The 19354-nt window shown below is 44.8% G+C and overlaps 1 protein-coding gene across 2 annotated transcripts in view; it reads right to left on the bottom strand.

The window, feature by feature from the left end:
- hivep1 (HIVEP zinc finger 1) overlaps positions 1 to 19354 on the bottom strand; it is a 45185-nt gene that overhangs the window by 11492 nt on the left and 14339 nt on the right. For both annotated transcript variants that reach the window (XM_020597290.1, XM_020597291.1), the window contains exon 2: positions 981 to 1034. In XM_020597290.1, coding sequence (XP_020452946.1) covers positions 981 to 1034 — 54 coding nt within the window. The remainder of the gene's footprint in view (positions 1 to 980; positions 1035 to 19354) is intronic.

Raw genomic sequence — 19354 nt, 5'->3', positions numbered from 1 at the left:
AAGTGATTTTTGAGATCAAATAAAGACCACTGCTCTGTGATCCAGTGGAAAGCAGGCTTGCCAGAATAGACTTCTTTTAAAAATACGAGATTAGCCTTTGACTGGCAGCCAGGCACATTAAGCAGCTGCTGTTCTTGGGAAGGAGATGGAGATGTTCGTATTTGTACTCTATTTAGGATCTCCACCAGGCTCATTTAGAGCGGATGATTCAATCAAGGCTTGTATGTCCTGCAAATAACATGGGCGTTTTAAAAAAAGGAGAGGGCTGCTGTGATGAGGTGGGTTCAGCCGGTTAATTCTCAGGACCTGCTTAAACAAACATCATGAAACCTCCCTGGGCTCACTGAATGTAGTACATGACAGGCCACATAACAAAAGAAAATCATGTTGGCATGTTTAATAATGGTACTGCTACTACAATGTACAGGAGGGTATTTACAGCCATACAAAAGGTGGAGAAAGAGTTGCAGTTGCAGTACATTTAACTGCCTCATTAATGTTTCTAGCCAAATTGTCTTAAAGTGTGACTTTAAAATTATTATGACGTCACTGCTGGTATTTTCAGGCCAAACTAAAAAACAAACTTTGTGCAACTGCTAGTCTAAAACCCTGCTATTATAAAATATTCTCTCCGGAATGTAGCAGCCATATAAACCTTTTATGTTGCAAATAGTCTTACTGAAGCAGAAACATTAAGTATGATGACTGTTGCAAAACCCAGATGCTGCACAGCCGCTGGATCTGCTAATGTAGTAACTCGTCGCCAAATATTATTATTAACTTCGAGTACATGAAATATAGCGCCCCTTAAAGGCCATAAGAAATAAATAGATCATGAAACTTAGATAAACCAGTACTGCACTGACAAAAACACTATACTGTAGAATGTTTTTTTGCACCACTAACAAAAAACACTTCAAATTTCAGACCAGTGCTTTTTGTGAAAAATCAGGTGATTAAGAAAACAAACCATCTCTTACCTTTCTGTGAGCCTTTGGGGTCTTTAAGCTCCTTCTGTGCCTCTTCAATTTTATCTGTAACACAAGAACAGAAGCCATTTTCAGCAGAGAGAACAGCACCGTGCAGACGCACATACACTCTCACTCCACAGTGAAGGCAACACAGAAATAAACTGATGATACTGGAGATGTTTCCCACTCGGCTGTAGCAGAACAAAGCTCTTTCAAATGACAAACAGATATTCTTCCATAGCTGAGAGAGCGCACTGTTCCATCACAGAAACTGCTGCAATCAAGCTTGTGTGCATACACAATAACACAACCATACGAACATACCAAAATACAGAACAGTATAATGTACGGGCTGAGTTTGCAAATGAGTCAATACTTCGTTCCTGTTATCACAGTGAGCACCATCCCACTGATCAACCTGTATATTCAAATGCTGTTTGCTCTCCTCAGGGAGGACTCGGGCCTCCCAGAGGAGAGCAGGTGAAGAGCCCGTCTCTCCATGAACCATATGGATGTGTGGGAGGTGAGATAGTGCTGACTGTTACTGTACTCAATATTAATTATATACACTGGCTGGATGTGGTGTGAATGGGTTATACACAGTGAAACAGCAGCAGAAAAGAATAGGAGGTAAACCCTCTGTTTTCCTGCAGGGTCACTACCACATGCTGGTGAATGGAGGAAACACTGTGATTGTGTAATTACAGTACATCCACAGGGCTCATTATGTTGAATGACCCCTGGAGATGTAATTGTGAATGTATTAATTTAAACTTTAAAACAGCAGGTTTATAAAAATCTGGGTGAAAATCAGTTTAAATTTTAGTTTGTTTTTCTTAATACTTTGAAGAAACCCGGTGCAACATCACAACAGAACAGTTTGGCAACTTTAGTTTTACAGATCTGCCATCGCCAAATGATTTCGTGAACATTTTCTGAAGAAAACCATGTAGTCTGGTAACTCCAGGAAAATTTGAGACAAAGTGCTGAAAGATATTGCTCCAGAAAAACATAACCAACAATTTTATTTACTGTGAACTACAATCATCAGGAAACAGAAACGTACCGCACGAGTATTCTGTGTGAAATGAGTTAAACCAATTTGCTTATTTAAATCAGTAAAAAGATAAATAATGTGCCTTCTGCACATGTAAGCACAAGTGCACATGCAGTATGCTCACTAAGCACAGAGGAAAATTACTGGAGAAGCCGAGCACTACTGCAGTATGTTTCTGGCTCCATGACTATGGAGACTAGAGGGAGAAATAAACCTGCTGTGGCTTCTGTGCCCTGCACATGACATTAGACTGAGAGACAAGTCCTCCAGGACCAGTGGTAAAAATGTTGTCTTACACTGCACAAATGTTAATGGAGGGTGAAAGAGGATGTTCTTCTGTGGTTCCTAAAAATCACAGTGCGATGCCGGGAATACTCAGAGTGGGGGGTGGCCACAGAAGAGGTCAGAAGATTATGTCATCAACCCTCTGTTACTATAGTCACACCCTTCTCCATCTCTCCCTATATACCAGGCACACACCACAGATTACATAATGCACCCCCACCCCTGTGCTGCCATGGAGGAAAAACAAAGGCACCCTGCCAGCAGAAACACAGCAACCAAAGCACATGAGGCGAGGGTAGAGGGTTTGTGTGCATGTGTTTGACAGAAAGGGCAGAGAGATGCATGTTTTTGTCTCTGGTCTGTGTCTATATAAATGACCGTGGCAACATCGTCGCCATACGATAAAGGAATCAGGTAGACAACGTTTTCCTGGCAACAACACTGACACACTTTTCTGCAAACAGGTTGGATCCCGACGCTTCCCTCACAGTCATGGCTCAGCCTCATGGCCTGCTCAGTGCAGTAAATGGCTGCTACTGCAAACCAAGCTGAGACAATAAATGCTTGCTTTAGTGGTTAAAATCTCTGGAGGTAGATTTTTGCTAGCATATGGGTCTTTGTTTGCACAGCTTGATCCGTGTCTTGTTTTAGACCACACTGGCATACCAAGGCATAAGTGATTACTGCCCTTATCTTATTAGTGGCTGCGTATGGTAGGAGACTAAACAAACCACAAGCAGGACCCCTCATGCATGATGCCCACGAAGTCAAGCTCCAAAACACGGAAAAGAACAGGAAACACCAGCCCAAACGAGAGGAAAGGGAGAAGGTGGTGTTACCCTCAAAAAGGACCAAAATATTCCACCCACACCAGGGAATGTTTACAGGGCCGTTCATCATTCCCTCATTATGGCCGAGGTGGTCGGGGTGATGGCTGCCTTTCACTACAGGGCTTTGAGACATTTATCGTACCATCTGAAGACTGTGTAATCTGTCCTGTAACCACGGGAAAACACTAAGAGGAACAAATGTTGCCAGTGATGAAAACCAGAGCACACTGTGGAACACGACCACAAAACGAGAGAGTAGGGTGAGAAAACGGATCAAGTCATAACTAAACTGTTTACAAGTGTGGTCTTAAAACAGAAAAATTCTCAATGTTTAAACTCCTACTTAGGAACGCTATACGGCAAAACCTGCAGACAGGCTGCACTGTAATTCTGCCAGAGTTACAGCTCCAACCAATAAAGGAGACAAAAACATAACCGAGGCTCTGAAAAGGACTCCGTGCTTCTCATCTAAGTAAAAAGTAATAATTTAGTGAAGCATCACTCGACACTCTCTGCTAACGTACTGACTCGTATCTTAACAGATTGATCTACATCTGAAAACCGTTTAACAGCATAGTTAAAAACACTACTTCTTTAATCTGCTTTCCTTGTTTATCACCTGACCCCCCATAGCCCGCCTAATACACCCCTGTATGACAGCAGTACTTCAGACATGGTTCTTTGAGCAGACAAACCAACAGGACGGCAGTGTAATGCAGATGGAGGCTCGCCCTAAGTCTCAAGGTGGTCAACTTGTGGTCTCTGATCTTTGCAACATGATATCTAATGATATGCCAGGAACAGGCTGGGAGAGGCCAGAGTGGGTGGGTGCATGTCAGTTAGGCAAGTGGAGTCATTCTCCTCCCTGGTTGCTGTCATGACAACCACACATGTTTAATGCAACCCCCTCCCTGCATCTTCCAGCCCTCTGCTCTCTCTGCGCCGTCTACGATGAGTGTGAAATGTGATTACTTGTGCCCTGAGGGCCAACGCGATGTCACCGGACAGAAAATGTGTGTGCTTTTGAATTCCAGTACCCACCTGATGCGAGTTCACAAACACCAGCTATGGCCAGCGGGTTACTCAATGGGAGGGAAAGCCCTTCCGAGCTTCATTAAGGTGTCTGACAGACATCAGTGAAGATGTGGCAGTAATAGCTGCAGATCCAAACACATGCTAACGAGCTACAGCGCCAACCCGCCTCTGGAAATAGATCTAATAAACCAGACTTCCGTGTGGAACTAGACCCCTGCCTGTATAATGAATAACAGTACAGCACTACTGCGAAGCAACACAACTGCGCCCCCTGGCACTGGATTCCCCCCGAGAGCCCTCTCTGCCTGCTGGCCGACAAATACCCACCAGGCTCGGCACACCCTCCTCCTCTCACTGCCACTTTGTAACACATTCATATTTCACTCAACAGCCTGCCCTGCTGGGCCTCACCATGCCAAATTGTGGCCATCAGCCTCCTAGTGGCAGCCTTTCATGGCAGCCATATGCACAGCACTCGTGTGCTTCAGATGGCCTGGCTTCAGCTTTTCCTGCGACCATCAAAGTGTAAACACAGGACTGGTTGTTTTACAAAAACAGCATCTGTGAGGGCTGAGGTGTCATCAGCGTGCATGACGCTGTGCCAGTGTACCGGCAACAAGCCTGAACAATGCCAGTGGACCACGGCGTGTAGGCAGATGATGCACGAGCTGCAGCGAGTGACCAGCGTCACTTCACCGCATCATAGTTAACGTGTGAGGACAAATCTTATTCTAAGTGTCCCTGTTAGTGTGGAGTAAGCTCCTGCTCTGTTTTGATATAACAGACACAACAAAGAGAGAAAGCAAGACTTGACGAGGTGGATTGATTTTGATGTCTGAATGACAGCGGGTCTGGGGACGAGTGCACTGCCAGCTGGATGTGGACTGTACAGTCTAGCAAACTATGGGGAGGAGAGGAGAAAGTAGGAAAGGAGACGAGAGGACAACGAGAAATCGAGGATGACGAGAAGACTGGGACGAGAGAGGAGGATGCCACGGTAGATGATGAGATAGGAGCTGGCAGCTGCCCCCTTCTTCCCTGTCACTGTGCGGGAGGGAGATGGAGATTATGTAACTTGAGCATCTCCACCAGCCTGCTGTACCCACCCGGCTGTGTGCAAACACACACCATCATCGAACACACCCTCACATGGCTGATCCATTCTTAGAGAACTTAATAACAAGGATATTTTCCAACCCAACAAAAACAGTCGATGCAGATGGAAACTTACACAAACTAAATGAATCTGAAAACCATCAAGTCATTTTTTAAGCAAGAATGATAAAAATCTGCTGGTTTGAGCCACGAAAACCTGACGATCTGCTTTAGTTTGTCTTATATAACAGTAAGTTGACTATTGTGGAGTTCAGATAAAACAAGCAATCTGAAGACAATGCTCTGGGAACTTGTGAAAGCATTTTTTTTAAACCTAACAATCTTTGGCAGTAATAAAAATACATTTTCAAGTTGCCAAACTGAAAACCACTTTAGAGCTGAAATGTTTAGTCGGTTAAAATCAGTCCGCTGAAAGTTTTCCTGAAACAGTTTTGACACAATTTGCCAGATTTGTTCCATTCTCTAAAGTGTGAGGACTCTGCTGAAATTTGTCTTATTTAATAGTTAATTCAATGGTCTCGGGTGTCAAACCGTTCCTCAAAACAAACAAGCAGCTGAAGATAAAACATCAAGGCTCTGGGAAATTGTGACAGGCATTTTTTTTTAAACACCATCTCTTACCAGAGGAGGTCAAACAGATAGGAAAGAATGCGGTTTGTAGCCAAGTCCTGAGCCGTTGTTCACACTGATAAACACCCAATTTATTCTTTCATGTAATTACAGATTTGTTTAACAGATGTAGCAGCAGCGATATTTCTCCTGTGACAGAGAATCCAAATGACTCAGTGAAGTGCATTCAGGTTTAATATGAGAATAAAAGGCTGTAACAACAGCAGCAGAATCACGAGCTTTGCAGAATTCCCCGTCACCTTTAAAGGGATGATTTTATCTCTGCTTTCTTACTGTGGGCTGCAAAGAAGATGGCGAGTTTCTGCAGTCCTCAGCAGCTGACCCACGCAATAAGTGGCCATAAGGGTTACTGTCAGCATCTGACACATTGTTATCTTCACAGACACGCCTGTGCAGTGAGACATCCGGCAGCCTCGAGAGAGATGAGCCGGTCTGAAAGCAGAGCGGAGACCGAAAGACTCACAAAGAGGGCCAGTGCCACAGGAAGCACACTGACGCAAAGCAGAGGAATCCTCCGCCGTACTGAGTGTGTCCCATTACGCTGCAGTCTATCATCATCAGGCTGATCAGAGCCGAGCGTAAAATGACTACCCTACCTCGGTGGGCCGAGAGCCGGGGTGGCTATCAAATCTAATCGACAAAGGAGAGAGAGGGAGAGGGTGAAGGTCTACACAGGTGTCAAGCCTTAATACGCTTAGATGTCACTTTAGGTGTGTTCATCCTAGTGCTTAAATCAATCAGTAGAAACAGTGGGTCGACAATTTTGATAACTGTCGTTTATAAAAGGAAAAAGCCTAAACATCTGGTTCCAGTTTTCTCTGTTGCTTGGATTCTGGAAACCCGTTTTTTTCTACTTGCAGATGTTTTTCAATATTTTATAGACTATTTAAATAAATAAGCAAGCTGCTGTCCTGATGAAGTTGCAGAAACTGGTGCAGACATGTTAAGATGGTACAAAGCCTCAGCTGCAGACACAGGGAGCTGGAGGTTTTAAAAATGCTCGGCAGACAACAAAGCAAGCCCTGCACTCTGCAGCCCTGAGGTCAGCTGCTGACTGCTAAACATCCCCGGGAGGCATCACTCGAGCTACCGGCCCTCCACTGGGAAAAGACCGGGGGAGATGAACCAGCACAATGAATGGGGATGACAGAGCCAGCGAGTTAAAAGATTACAGCATTAACTAGGCACCTTTTAATAATGTATGGCTATAAAGAGGGAGCAATGCAGATCTTTGCACACAAAAACAAGAGATTAACGGTGCAGCTATGAGGATTTACCTGTCTGAGTTACTGGTCCGTTTTCTATAATTACAACAATAATTAGAGGCAAAGTTATTACACCATCCTCCCTGTAATTTGTGATGCAGATAAAATAAATGAAATAAAATATTGATCCCTGTCTCCTACACACACACAGACAAAGACAGAGGGGCCCGGTATCTGTGCAGTACTGCTGCCCCCACAGGAAACTGGAGGTGGAAGAATCAGCAGACTGAAGGCCGCTGATTACCAGGACTGCGTGGGCACCCTTGTGAAAAATTGATATAATGAGAAATCTACTGGGTGGGTAGAAAAGTGTGTGTTAAGGTGTAGTGGGTAATGGTGCAGGCAGACGTGAACGGTGTGAATGTAAATAATACCCCTTCCATCTTTTTCAGACCATGCACACATTTAACCTTCTCCAACAAAATGTGCCTGAACCAAAACAGACGAGGAAGAGCCAGACTTCCACAACACAATACAGACAAGCAGAGCCAAGAAAGAGGAAGCAAGCATTTCTCTCTGTCACAGCCACAAATCCTGGAAGGTGTGAAGCCTGTAAAGCTTCAGTCAGGATGTAGTAAAATAAATCACAAGAACAGAATCCACAGCCAGTGATCATTTCCACTGTCGGTTGTCCTTTTCTCCTCGCTCTGCAGTTTGCTAAATGGCTTCAAACAGAGTGTACAACCATGCATAGACAGTGTCACCATTGACGTGGGTATCCCCCCCCAACTGCAGGGGGAAGTACTGAGCAAACGGCTGACTGGCACAGCAAAATGAGAAGATGACGAGAAACTACCAGCTGTTCATATATGAATTAATGTTGTTGCCAGTTTTCTTCCAGTCATTTAAGCTCTAACGCACAGCCACTGTTCTACAAAGAGACATCTGAACTTTAGATTTTTGTCAGTGTTTGAGCCCCTTTCAGACAAACAAGCAGGAGGGAGCCCTCGGCTTCTGTCGTTGTGGAGGAAAAGAAAAGGAACTAAACATCTGCACTATCCTGACTGCAGTATACTTTACTGAGCTCAGAGGCTGATGGCTGGCGTGTCGATGAGCCCCGTGGGACAGGAACCACATCTCATTTGTTTTAGTGTGAAAACACATTTCGCAATCACGCAGTCGCCTCTGTGCGTCAGCCAAGAAATAATGGTGGGGGGTGGGGGGGCCTGTCTATGGCTGAATATTAGCAGCTCTTCTGGAACTTTAAATTGTGACCAATATAGATAAGTAGTCCCTATTTAAGTGTTTTGTTTTTATTCCCTTATTTTTTTGACAGTGTCAAAACTTGTTTACTGTTGTTTATTACTGGGACAACCCCGCGATCACATCCAACCTGCTCTATCTCCTGAGACACATCCACCAAACTAATTAAAGATATAAAACAAACATTACAGTTAACAGGGATATAAAAATAATTTAAATTCTATGACCACCGACTTAACTGTTAGATGCAGCTCTAATGTTAACCATAACAATGAAGTGCTCAACAGATATAACTTCACTGCCAAGTAAACTCAGAACTGAGAGGTTTCCTACCGAGCCACCGGGCGATCGCGCAGTCAGATGAAAACTGAAAGTGGCGCGATTGACTGTTGAATCAACTGTAACAACAGCAAAAAAAAAAAAAAAAAAAAAAAAACACTTTTAAAAGCACCAAAGCTGTCCCACCACTTGGTTATTTATGATGGTGCCACAGAGTGATGGCACACCATCTACTTCCTGTGTGTGTTATTGATGACAGCGGAGATGCTGCTGCAGACAGTGGCTTTAGTTGCACTCAAATCTCACAGCCCAGGCACAAAAAGCCAGAGCAGGCTACTTCGTACACACATCTCTGACCTCCATGTCCCTTCCAGCACTGGGAGAACTGTCACTTCACAACACTGCAGCATCTCTCTGTGCATCTGTTGGTGTTTCACAAGAGTTTGTAGGACAAAATGTTCACTTCCTATCCGTGACCATGCTGGTGTTTTTACTTGGAACTAACACTCAGAGATTCCTTTTGTTCAGGAACAAAAGGCAACTCAAGAACAAACAAGTTCAAACACACTCCTGTGTCAACACAAGCAGTCACAAGCCTGTGCTTCCACCCTATCAGCTGTGGCTCTGCAGCGCTGCGGGGCGTAGCCAGTGGTTTCCTCACAATAATGTGACGAGGAGGGGAATTCCTGTAAGGCCCAGGAAGAGAGAAAGGGAGGGGGAGGAGGGTCTGGCCAAACAGAGCAGGCCGGGTGACGTCACATAAACTGGCTCTGGCACCCTCCAGGGGATCCTTCTCCTGGTCTCCCTCCCTCTGTGTCGCAGGGGCAGGAATTTAACATGCGCTGCCAACTGCTGGTTGAGTAAGACTCCAAGGTGTTTACCAGATGACGGCATTTGTTTAAACCTGAAACTGATTCTACAGCTTCTTTTTCAGCTCATTCTCAATAATGAGGCTGCACATTAGCAGCTGTGTAGTTTGTTTTCAGTGGGTCTGACACGACAGTCTCTCCTGAAAGAGTCGCTCCACACTTAAAAATACTGGCCACTCAAAAGGTGAAGATTTTCTTTGTCCTTTTTGATAATTAATTTGGTATTTTTGGGCCTGGTGTTCAGATAACATTTCTTCTTGGACTTTGGAAAATTATAGTCACCAAAACAATTATGCGGTTAATTGAGAAACTAATCTGTAGATTGACTGATTGATGAAAAATAATTAGCGGCAGCCTTAGTGGGCTGAATATCAGACCGTGACTGGCTTTAAATTAAACTTTCACACAGCACATACATAATTCTGCACTGTGAAACTCAAACATCCACGAGAAGTATCAATAAGTACCAATAACCTTTTCCCTGTATTCTTTGCACCTCTGATGAAGCAGATATTCTTCTTTAGATAATAGTCCAATTGGAATTGATTTAATGTAATGAATCACAGTGTCCTACACAGGTTCCCTTGTGTATTAAACACAGCAAGTCGCTGCTGTTCTTTTTCTTAGCTGAGGGAGTCCATGGAACACAGAGCAGCAATACTGTTTTTCATTTTAACTTATAAAAAAAAAAAGATGTTCCAGGCTGCATGTGGGCGCAAAACCATGAGTCTGGAAGTGGCCGTGAAAACTGCAGGACGCTGAGAGAGATTTAAAGTCAATATTAAATCTACCTCTCAGCTGAAGTTCTTGAAAGAGTCGCAGTGAGTAAACAGTGAGTGGCTGACAGGGCGATGTTGACACTGACAGGCTGAGATAAAGCTGCAGGTCACTGTGGTCGGACACACTGTGAGCTTTTAAAAAGGACCGGGGTCGATATTTAAAGGAGGGGGTTCGCCTGCTCAGAGCAAAGCACCTCGCCTGCTGTGTTACATAAACATGACCAACTGGGGTTTAAATGGTAAAAGCATCTCTGAGTGACGCTCGCCTGTACACTTGGCCTCACTGCACTGGACAAAAGAGGAAGCTCCCTCTGCTTTATTTTTGAATTGGTCATTATGGGGAATTCTGAGGGTTTTACAGTTCAGCCGCAATAAAGGTTCAGAAAATCAGATAAATATTTGCCTAGGCCAGGGACAACAAACACGGTGACCAGGCACTTTTGAGGTTTCATTGCCAGGGTTCAGAAGATAAATACTTCACAGGCAAAAACTCCAGGATCAACACTGCGCTCTGTAATTAGCATTACGCTGCTGATGGCTGGGTGAAAGCAAAAATAAGCACCGACTCACTGGGACGGCTTAGTGCTGAATCTGTACTGCTCTTAAAAATGAGCTAAAGAGGGACCACTCTGCCAACACTGCTCTGTGCCAGTGTGCAGGAAAGTAGGAGGGCAGTGAAGCCTCGTCCCTGTGAGACACCAGTGTTAATGACAGCTGAGCTGCTGATAATGCAACAGAGCCTCAGCTTGTAGCCTCTAGTCCCCCGGCCTCTCTGTCCATCAGGTTAAAGATGTCCACAAACAAAATCACACACATCCTCCCAGTCATTCAGCATGACCTGCATGTCTCTGTTGTCAGAAGTTTCCTACGCTCTCTGCACACAGCCAGACGCCCATGCTGACCCCTTCATACCTTGAACACCAAACTGTAGCCGATCCAGGACGGTGAATAACACAGCTCAGTCACAGAGTTGAGACTTGACTGAGTAGGTTCCCAGTGTAACCTTCTTATAACAGAAGACTACCATGTACACAGTCATAAAAACATCCAGATACGTCACTGTCCATCTGAAACAAGCTGGTCCTTTTCAACCTTTATCAACATAAACTACTGATGCCTGCTTGGGACAAACTGTACAAAATACACCCTCCAGACCGAGGCTAGGTTTAGCTAATGAATACATTTGTCAGTCCAGTACAACACTCTGGTTACTGCTAATGTAACAACACACTGATGCTACACAAAGCTGGAATTCATTCCATTTATAATCATATTAATTCAGTACAAAGGTAAAATCATGAACACGCTAGATGACTAATGTTAACAAAACAAACATGTTAGCTTCGGATGCTAACACAACCAGAAGGAAGAACGCCACATCTGGATCAAATCCGAGTCCTTTGGCTGCTTTTAACCCTCTCCACCTCAGACAGCCAAAGTGATGTTAACCCTGGTTTTAATAGCACATTTTTAAATTAAAGTATTATTATCTTTACTTAAAGGATGTGGAAATGTATTCAAGCACTACTAAAGTCTGACAGTGGATCGAACAGAACATTTCTAGAGAAGCCTGTAAATGACCACGGATTTACAAGGGCGAGCACAGTTCTGGCCAGTAAGGTTCATCTGGTTGACAGATGCTGCTCGTGTCTTGTACCTCGTTACTGGAGGACGACTGTTACAGCAGCCGAGCCTTTTAGGAAGAGACACGACTCTTAATTAGATTTGGAGCTGAGGCCAACAGGCAGCGAGCCTGTACAGAAACGAAGGACCTAAAGGTGTGTAAGGTCATTTACAAGCAGCAGTCATATCCGGCTCAGGCTCAGCTCCTGATTCTTGGCGCCCTCCAGCCTATTCTCTCCCCCTCCATGCTGTGTGATCGCAAAACAAGGCTCGTGTGTCTGCCTTCGCTCTCCTCCACCCGCCGCCTGTCACCGCTGAGATGTTAATGAGGGCTGTTGTGATCGCTGTAAGTGTACGTGAAGTGTTGTACTCAGAAACATGAGACATTTAAACGGCATGAAACCCATTATGATTTAAATTAAACAAAGGCCTTTGTTTCCTGGTCTCGGCTGTTAGAATGAAGACAATTATTACTTCAGGCTGAAGCAGTTGATTGATCACTGGGATCTGTAACCATTTAGGGGTTTGTTTCTTAAGTCCAAATCTCAAATAGTTTCAAACGTGAGGATTTGTTGTTGTAACAGGCAAAGTACATAATGAAAATATTCGTTAGTTGTAGAACTGACCCAGATGACTGACACTCGTCAGAGGCGGGGTCAACCCCGGACAGGTCACCAGACTAATCACAGATCGCAAAGATCTTCTACTGCATGAGAAGTGATGTGCTTCCCGCTTCATGCAGCAGAAGAAAAACTCAGTGGACATAAGCGACAGTCGTGGAAAAAGCAGAGACACCACAGCTCTTTTGGGCAGACAGGAGGTCTCTGGGAAGTGCAGCGCTAAAACATCACAACTCGAACCATTTGGTGCGAAGACGGCCCCAAAACTACATCTATAAAAAGCATCAAGAATGAAGCTTTCACAGGCTGAACCGTGTTAAAACTCTTCAGTGATGAACTCCAATGTAATTACATTTTTTTTCCACACACAGAGCAGCTCGGTTTCTGCCGCACAGTGTGTTGTTAGCGTGCCGCCGGATCACCCGGGGAGACTGGTGGCCGGCTCTGTAGACTCCCACAGGTCTTTCCTGCAGCTGCTCTGAGCCTCTCTCCAGTTTCTCTCTGTGGATGCTGCCAGACAACCATCTGCTTTTATAGCTCATTTAGCACATACACACTCTCACATATACATGGCTGGGCCTGCATGTAAACACAGAGGGATATGCCTCGACAGTGGCGACAACAGACGGCCCCGACCAGTGAAGCGTTAGCACCCGAGTCAGAAGTTAAGCTAGTGAGGGATTTAACCTGTTGACAACCTAAATGGTCTGTATTTACATGAACACTTCACTTAAGTTCAGTTACAGGACTGTTTGTTTTTACAGAAACACGACTGTATGGTGGTCACTCGCGGTCCAAAAATGTAAATGCGGTTTGTCATATTTGCTTGGAAATGACTTAATGAATCACATACTACAACAGTTGCAGATCAGTCTTCTGTTGATCAACTAATCAATGACATTATCCGAGGTAAACCGCCCTGCCGTGACTGCATGTGCCCGATTCTTGGTGGTAACATGGGATTCAACACTTTGACCTACAAGTCTATCATCTCTGTAGCAGAGAATTCTGGGAGTTAACAGGGAGGTAAAGGCATCCTTTGGCCTCTTATATGGTTGTGAGGGACACGGCCGCTGTTTCTTCTTCTGTGGTGGTGTTAGCCGTTCACTGCAGTTTCTCAGTGCCATCCACAGTAGGCAGGAGGTAACGTTGCATAACGGCACCGAGCGCGAGAGACACGGTGTTCCCGTGCTGTCGTTCCAACTTCCTCCTCCCCCTCCTGTCATTTTCTGAATACTCAGTTTCCCCACCTTGTCACCCCCCATTTTCCCATGTCGTCCCTCCCCATCTCTTTCTACCTCCAGCCTGCGCTGGCCACTACTCCGTCTCGCTAACAGTTTAAAAACAGCACCAGGAAGCGGCAACCAACACCATGCCTGACTCTTATGAAATAATAAACATGGAGGAGAGCAACACTGCGTCAGTGGAGATGTTTCATATTGTTGGACATTTTTGAAGAAACTTCTGATCAAGCCAAACTGGAAGGACCATGTCATAACCGAGCAGTCAGTGAGGAAACTGCACATTCTGCACACAAATTCAGTAAACTCTGTGAATGCCTGGCAGTTTAGGAGCTCAGAGATGTTCACACCGGGGCTGGACACGCCAACAAGATTGGAACTGACAAAAAGGTCACAATTAATGCTCTAATGCTCGCCTGTAATGTGGATGTAGCTTAAATTCGGCAAATGAACATACAAATAAATGCATGTTTCCATCCACTACTCTTATTTAAATAGGTGCCACAGCTGAGGTGGATGTTTCCAGGAGAACCAATATGGTGATGCATTTAAGAGAGTGTAATGAAATTACAGCAGAAAGCAAAAGGCAGTGGAGTGAAAGCTGCCACGCTCAGAGCTGACCTCAGTGTTCCTCTTCTGTGATCGCTGCATCTATTCTTACATGAAGCTGCTGAGTGGGGGAGAGGCAGGGGAGCTAAGTGAGCCCGATGATCTCATGGTGTGTGTGGAAGAAGTTCAGCTCTGCTCTATCTCTGGACTAAACTGTTGTGTAACACCTCCAGCTCATCCCCTGCTGCAGAAGACAGGCTTATTCTGTCCTGCAGCTCATGTTGGACATCGGAAGAAAAACAAGCCGCAGCCAATTTGTGTTGTGGCTGCCAACTCTTGTCAGCCCCTTGACCAGCACAGCTTTTACTCAGGGAAGACGCAGACAGGAAGGACAGCAGATGGTGTGAAGTAAAATGTTTTAATTATGAAAAACATTCCAGAAACTTGTGCACTTCATGACATTCACTTGTTTTTTTCTTGAACTCACAATGTTAAATATGTTGAGCTTAAACCATTACTTATGAAAAACGTTCCAGAAACTTGTGCACTTCATGACATTCACTTGTTTTTTTCTTGAACTCACAATGTTAAATATGTTGAGCTTAAACCATAACGTCATTAACTGATGTCGCTCAAAAAAAAAAAAAAAATCATTTCAGTCATGCTTCAAGCAAAACTGCAGAATGATTCATGGCTGCAGCTTCTCAAATGTGAAGATCTGGACTATTTCTGGTTTATCTACTTTATAGCAAACCGAATAAACTTAAGTATCTATGAGACATTGTCATTTTCTTTTATACATTATCTTAAACACTTTTTTCTGTCTCATTTATGTGCAGCACTTGTTGAAAGGTGCCATAACAATTAAACGTGCCTTGAATCTTTTGAAGCTTTGGCCTGACAAAAAAAAAGCAATAAGATGACATCACCTTCGGCTCCAGGAAATTGTGATAAGGATTAAAAAATTTCTTTTTTTTACTATTTTCTGACAGTATTCAAAAAAACTGTTGGCAGATTACTTGAAAAAGACACTAAATATTAACTGTAGTGCTCAAATCTGGTCAACTAAGATGAATTTTTCTCAACACAGCTGCATCAAGCATCGGTTTAACAACAAAAAATACAAAACGGGAACAATTACAAACTTCAGCAAAATGAAGAGAAGTGATATGATGTAACGGAAGAGAAAGACAATAAACTGAGCCCACAATGAAACAGAAGCCTGCACAAACTGATCGGCACAAAGACGACTCGCAGTGCTGCACAATACCTGTTAGGAGCGAGAAGCGAACCAGAGAAATTCGACACTCTGAAAGAGTCGCTGGCTGCTGGTTTTCCCTCCCGGATTCAGACACGCTTACGGGGGAACACCTGATGTTCCCGATCAGCACAGATGCTTTCCCAGTGACTGCTCATACTCCTGTGCCCCTCTCGGTCTCCCACAAAATAAAAATAGAGGAAAGTGAAATGCTGTTGCAGAGCAGAAAGCTGAGCGTCTGTCTGCCGTCTGTCCTCAACACACAGCTGTGTCTGTGCTTTCACTTCTCCCTGGTTTCTTCACTGTCAGTGGAGCAACCACGCTTCTTTCCCCTCCCTGCCTTCGTGTTCCTTCTCCCCCCCACCTCTTCCCCTCCTCATCCTGTTTTTTTTTTTTTTTTAAATCCCTACTCCTACTCTAAATGAGGGAAAGCCCTGCCAGCCTGCCTGAGCACTGACTTCCCCGAGCTGAGCAGTTCTCTCTCTCTCTCTCTCTCTCTCTCTCTCTCTCTCTCTCTCTCACTCTCTCTCTCTCAAAAAGCAAAACAAAGCCGGATGGAGGCTCTAAAAACAGCACAGCTCCCTAACTCCTCCATCCATACACATCGACATCACATTAGCTGCTAACCTACTTGCAGTACACAACCTCCAACACCCACACAGAGGCTATAAATACTCATCTATCTGGTCTGTGCAATGATCCCTTTTGCGTAGGGCGGCAGCTGATGGCGGCACTAATGGGAAGATAAGTCAGAGAGAAAGATGTGTGACGTACAGGGTCAACCTGGACGCAAACGCAGTTCCACCTCCACAGGGAAGATGAGGCCGAGTGCAGCTGCAAGCCACCGGTATTTATACGGGTGGAAGATATGGATCAAATCTTCAGCCGTGATCCATGTTAGGACATTTATATCACCTGGAAATTCAGTTGAAACCCTTTTACAAATAACTTACACAAGTGGGAAAGTCTGTTTGGGACAAATCCAAAGAATGAAATCAGTTCAAGCTGAAACAGGTCAATAAGTTGAAAAGTCAGTTGGCAAAGAAAATGTATAAAGAATTCACCTAATTTAAGCAATTTTGCTAATTGATTAATCATTTAAGTCAATTAAACAGGCAAGAGGAGGCCTACAGATGTGAGGACAGGATCCTGTGCAGGCAGGCCAGGGACACACTGACAGGGGAGATCAAAGTAGCAAAGAGGAGCTACTCTGAAAAGCCAACAACCCCTCGTCTGTGTGGAGAAGCCTGAAAAACATCACTAGCTACAGGAAACCATCTCCCCCTGCTGTGGAAGGCCATCAGCTGGCAGACGACCTGAATGTGTTTTACTTTAGGCTTGAGAAGCAGAACTTCGCCCCCACAAACCTCACCTCAGACCCAGCAGCTGCTCCCCCCACAACATCAACACCATCCTCCCGGACATCCTCCACTCCAAACTGACCCAGCTCACTGTGCCTGCCCACACCTGTCACTGGATCACCAGTCTTCTGACAAACAGGAAGCAGCAGGTGAGGCTGGGGAAAAACACATCCAGCACCCGGACTATCGGCACAGGCGCCCCCCCCCCCCAGGGATGTGTGCTCACCCCTCTCTACACCAATGACTGCACCTTGGGGGATCCCTCTGTTAAACTCCTGAAGCCTGCAGGTGACACAACGGTCATCGGTCTCATGTAAGACAGCGAGAAGTCGGCCCACAGACAGGAGGTCCTGTGGTGTGGTCGCAACATCCTGCACATCAACTGTTTGAACTCCTCCCTTCTACACCAAAACAACCAGACAACCGTTTCTTTCCTCGGGCCATTACACTGATGAAGACTTAACCCTTGACTGTAACAGAACCACCCCCCTCAGTGCAATACCTTGTAAGTACACTTTTGTATAGATTTTAAAACTTCCATTTAAACAGTGTATATACACATATATAAGTACTTAATTTCCATTTTCCTAATGCACATTCCTTTTTTTTTCTTGTTCTCTCAGTCTTATCTTGTTTACCAGCTCACTGTTAGTAATGCCATGTACTGGGGGGAAAACATTGTGGTTACAAACAGTGCCTGGATTTAATTTTACAGGGCACACCTGAACCTGAGGCTGAGTCACACATCAACACCCTGAAGGTTCCCGCAAACAACTTCTGACTCACTGGCAGTTTTTACGTGGCAGCAGCCTCTTCATTTCGGCAGCGGCCAGCAGCCTCTGCTTAGTGCATTGCCTGGTATCATCCTGAATGAGAGGTTTAAAAATACAACCAATCACAGATTGTCTTCCAGCGGGAAGTCGGGGACCGTCACAGCTCAGAATTCCTCAGAGTCTCTCTCATCTGAGAGACATCAGGAGCTCAGAGACCCCCCTCCTCCCGACATCTCTCCTCATGACAACAGTGGCTAAGGGAAGAGATGTTACGCAAGAGGCTGAAGCTTTGCCAATGGCAGGCGCCCCTTCTCCTCCTCCTCCACATATTTTCACAGCCTCCCCATTAGCCCTCCATATATTTGTCCCCATCGCTCTTAACCTGACATCATTCGCTGCCTCTTTCACAGTTTTAACCGTCTGCCATCCATGTCCCCACTCTCGTTCCTATTCACCCTCTCATCAAGTCTTTTTCAGTGCATTTATCTTTGTCCATGCCTGCAGAAACACTGCACTCTTGCAAAGGTGAGCAGCTTTCCATTTGGGAAAAAGCTATTTCTACAGCCAGCTGAGAGGAGAGCCGGCTTGACACAATCGCCCGATGGGGGCTTAATGTGACCACTTGATCCTGTGGAGGAGAATGGAGCACGAGTTTCCCCTCACTAAGCTTTCTTCAGACATCTGTAGGATTCACCAAGCTAAATATAAGACTTTTTAAGAGCAAAGAGCCAAAATTTGAAGGTATGAAAGAAAACCAGTAGAGACAATATGGCCTGCAGTTATTTATTTCTTCTCTGCAATAATGCAAAGACCCATTTAGAGCTAATATATAGTTTTTCCAAGCAAAAATAGATCTGTACTGTACACTGTAATGGTAACACTCATAAGCAGCCGGAAAACCCAGCTTTGGGCCAGGAGCGAACAGAAATGGACAAAATAGAGTAAACAATTTGAATTTGATCGGGTTTGGTAGCTGACGCTTAGGATCTGTTCACAGCAGTTCCACATTTAGTTTATATACATGGGATAATTGGAACTAAATAAAATGAAAATATCTCTGACTTGGGTGCACGAACTTTCCATTTTGTGATTTGCATTTTTACTTTGGTTATACACACCCCAACTCCCCCTTTTTTGTGTTTGGGTTAGCATGGCGTGACATTTTATAACCAACAGTCTAAAGCGAGCAAGAGAAAAAAAATCTAAGACATTCATAACTTGAATTTTGAGTTTTATATTTTTATTCCTTCTAGGGCCTTTCACAATGCTCCAAGACTATGAACTGCAGTCACCCTGCATCAGGTTCTCACCCCGGATGGCTGCCCATCCACTCCAGCACGGAGCCAAGATCAGCTGACAACCCACTGACCCCGCTCTCAATATGTGCGTGCGCAGTATTGTCCTGCGTGTACGTCTTTAAAACATTGACCTGACCTCTCTGACCCTGCTCATGGCTCACACTGTTTGGAGGCTTTCAGTCTTTCACCATCGACGTGCTGGAATCCACTGGGGAGCTGAGTACAACCTCCCCCTTCCTCTGACACTTCAGGGCGTACAGTGCTCACTTCCTCCCTCTCCTCCTTGCTCAGTCACTACCTTACAAACACAAC

The sequence above is a fragment of the Monopterus albus genome, unplaced genomic scaffold, assembly GCF_001952655.1.
Source record: "Monopterus albus unplaced genomic scaffold, M_albus_1.0 scaffold34.1, whole genome shotgun sequence".
Lineage (NCBI taxonomy): Eukaryota > Metazoa > Chordata > Actinopteri > Synbranchiformes > Synbranchidae > Monopterus > Monopterus albus.
Note: the sequence above shows the minus strand (reverse complement) of the source record. Positions and strands in the feature narration are given on the sequence as shown.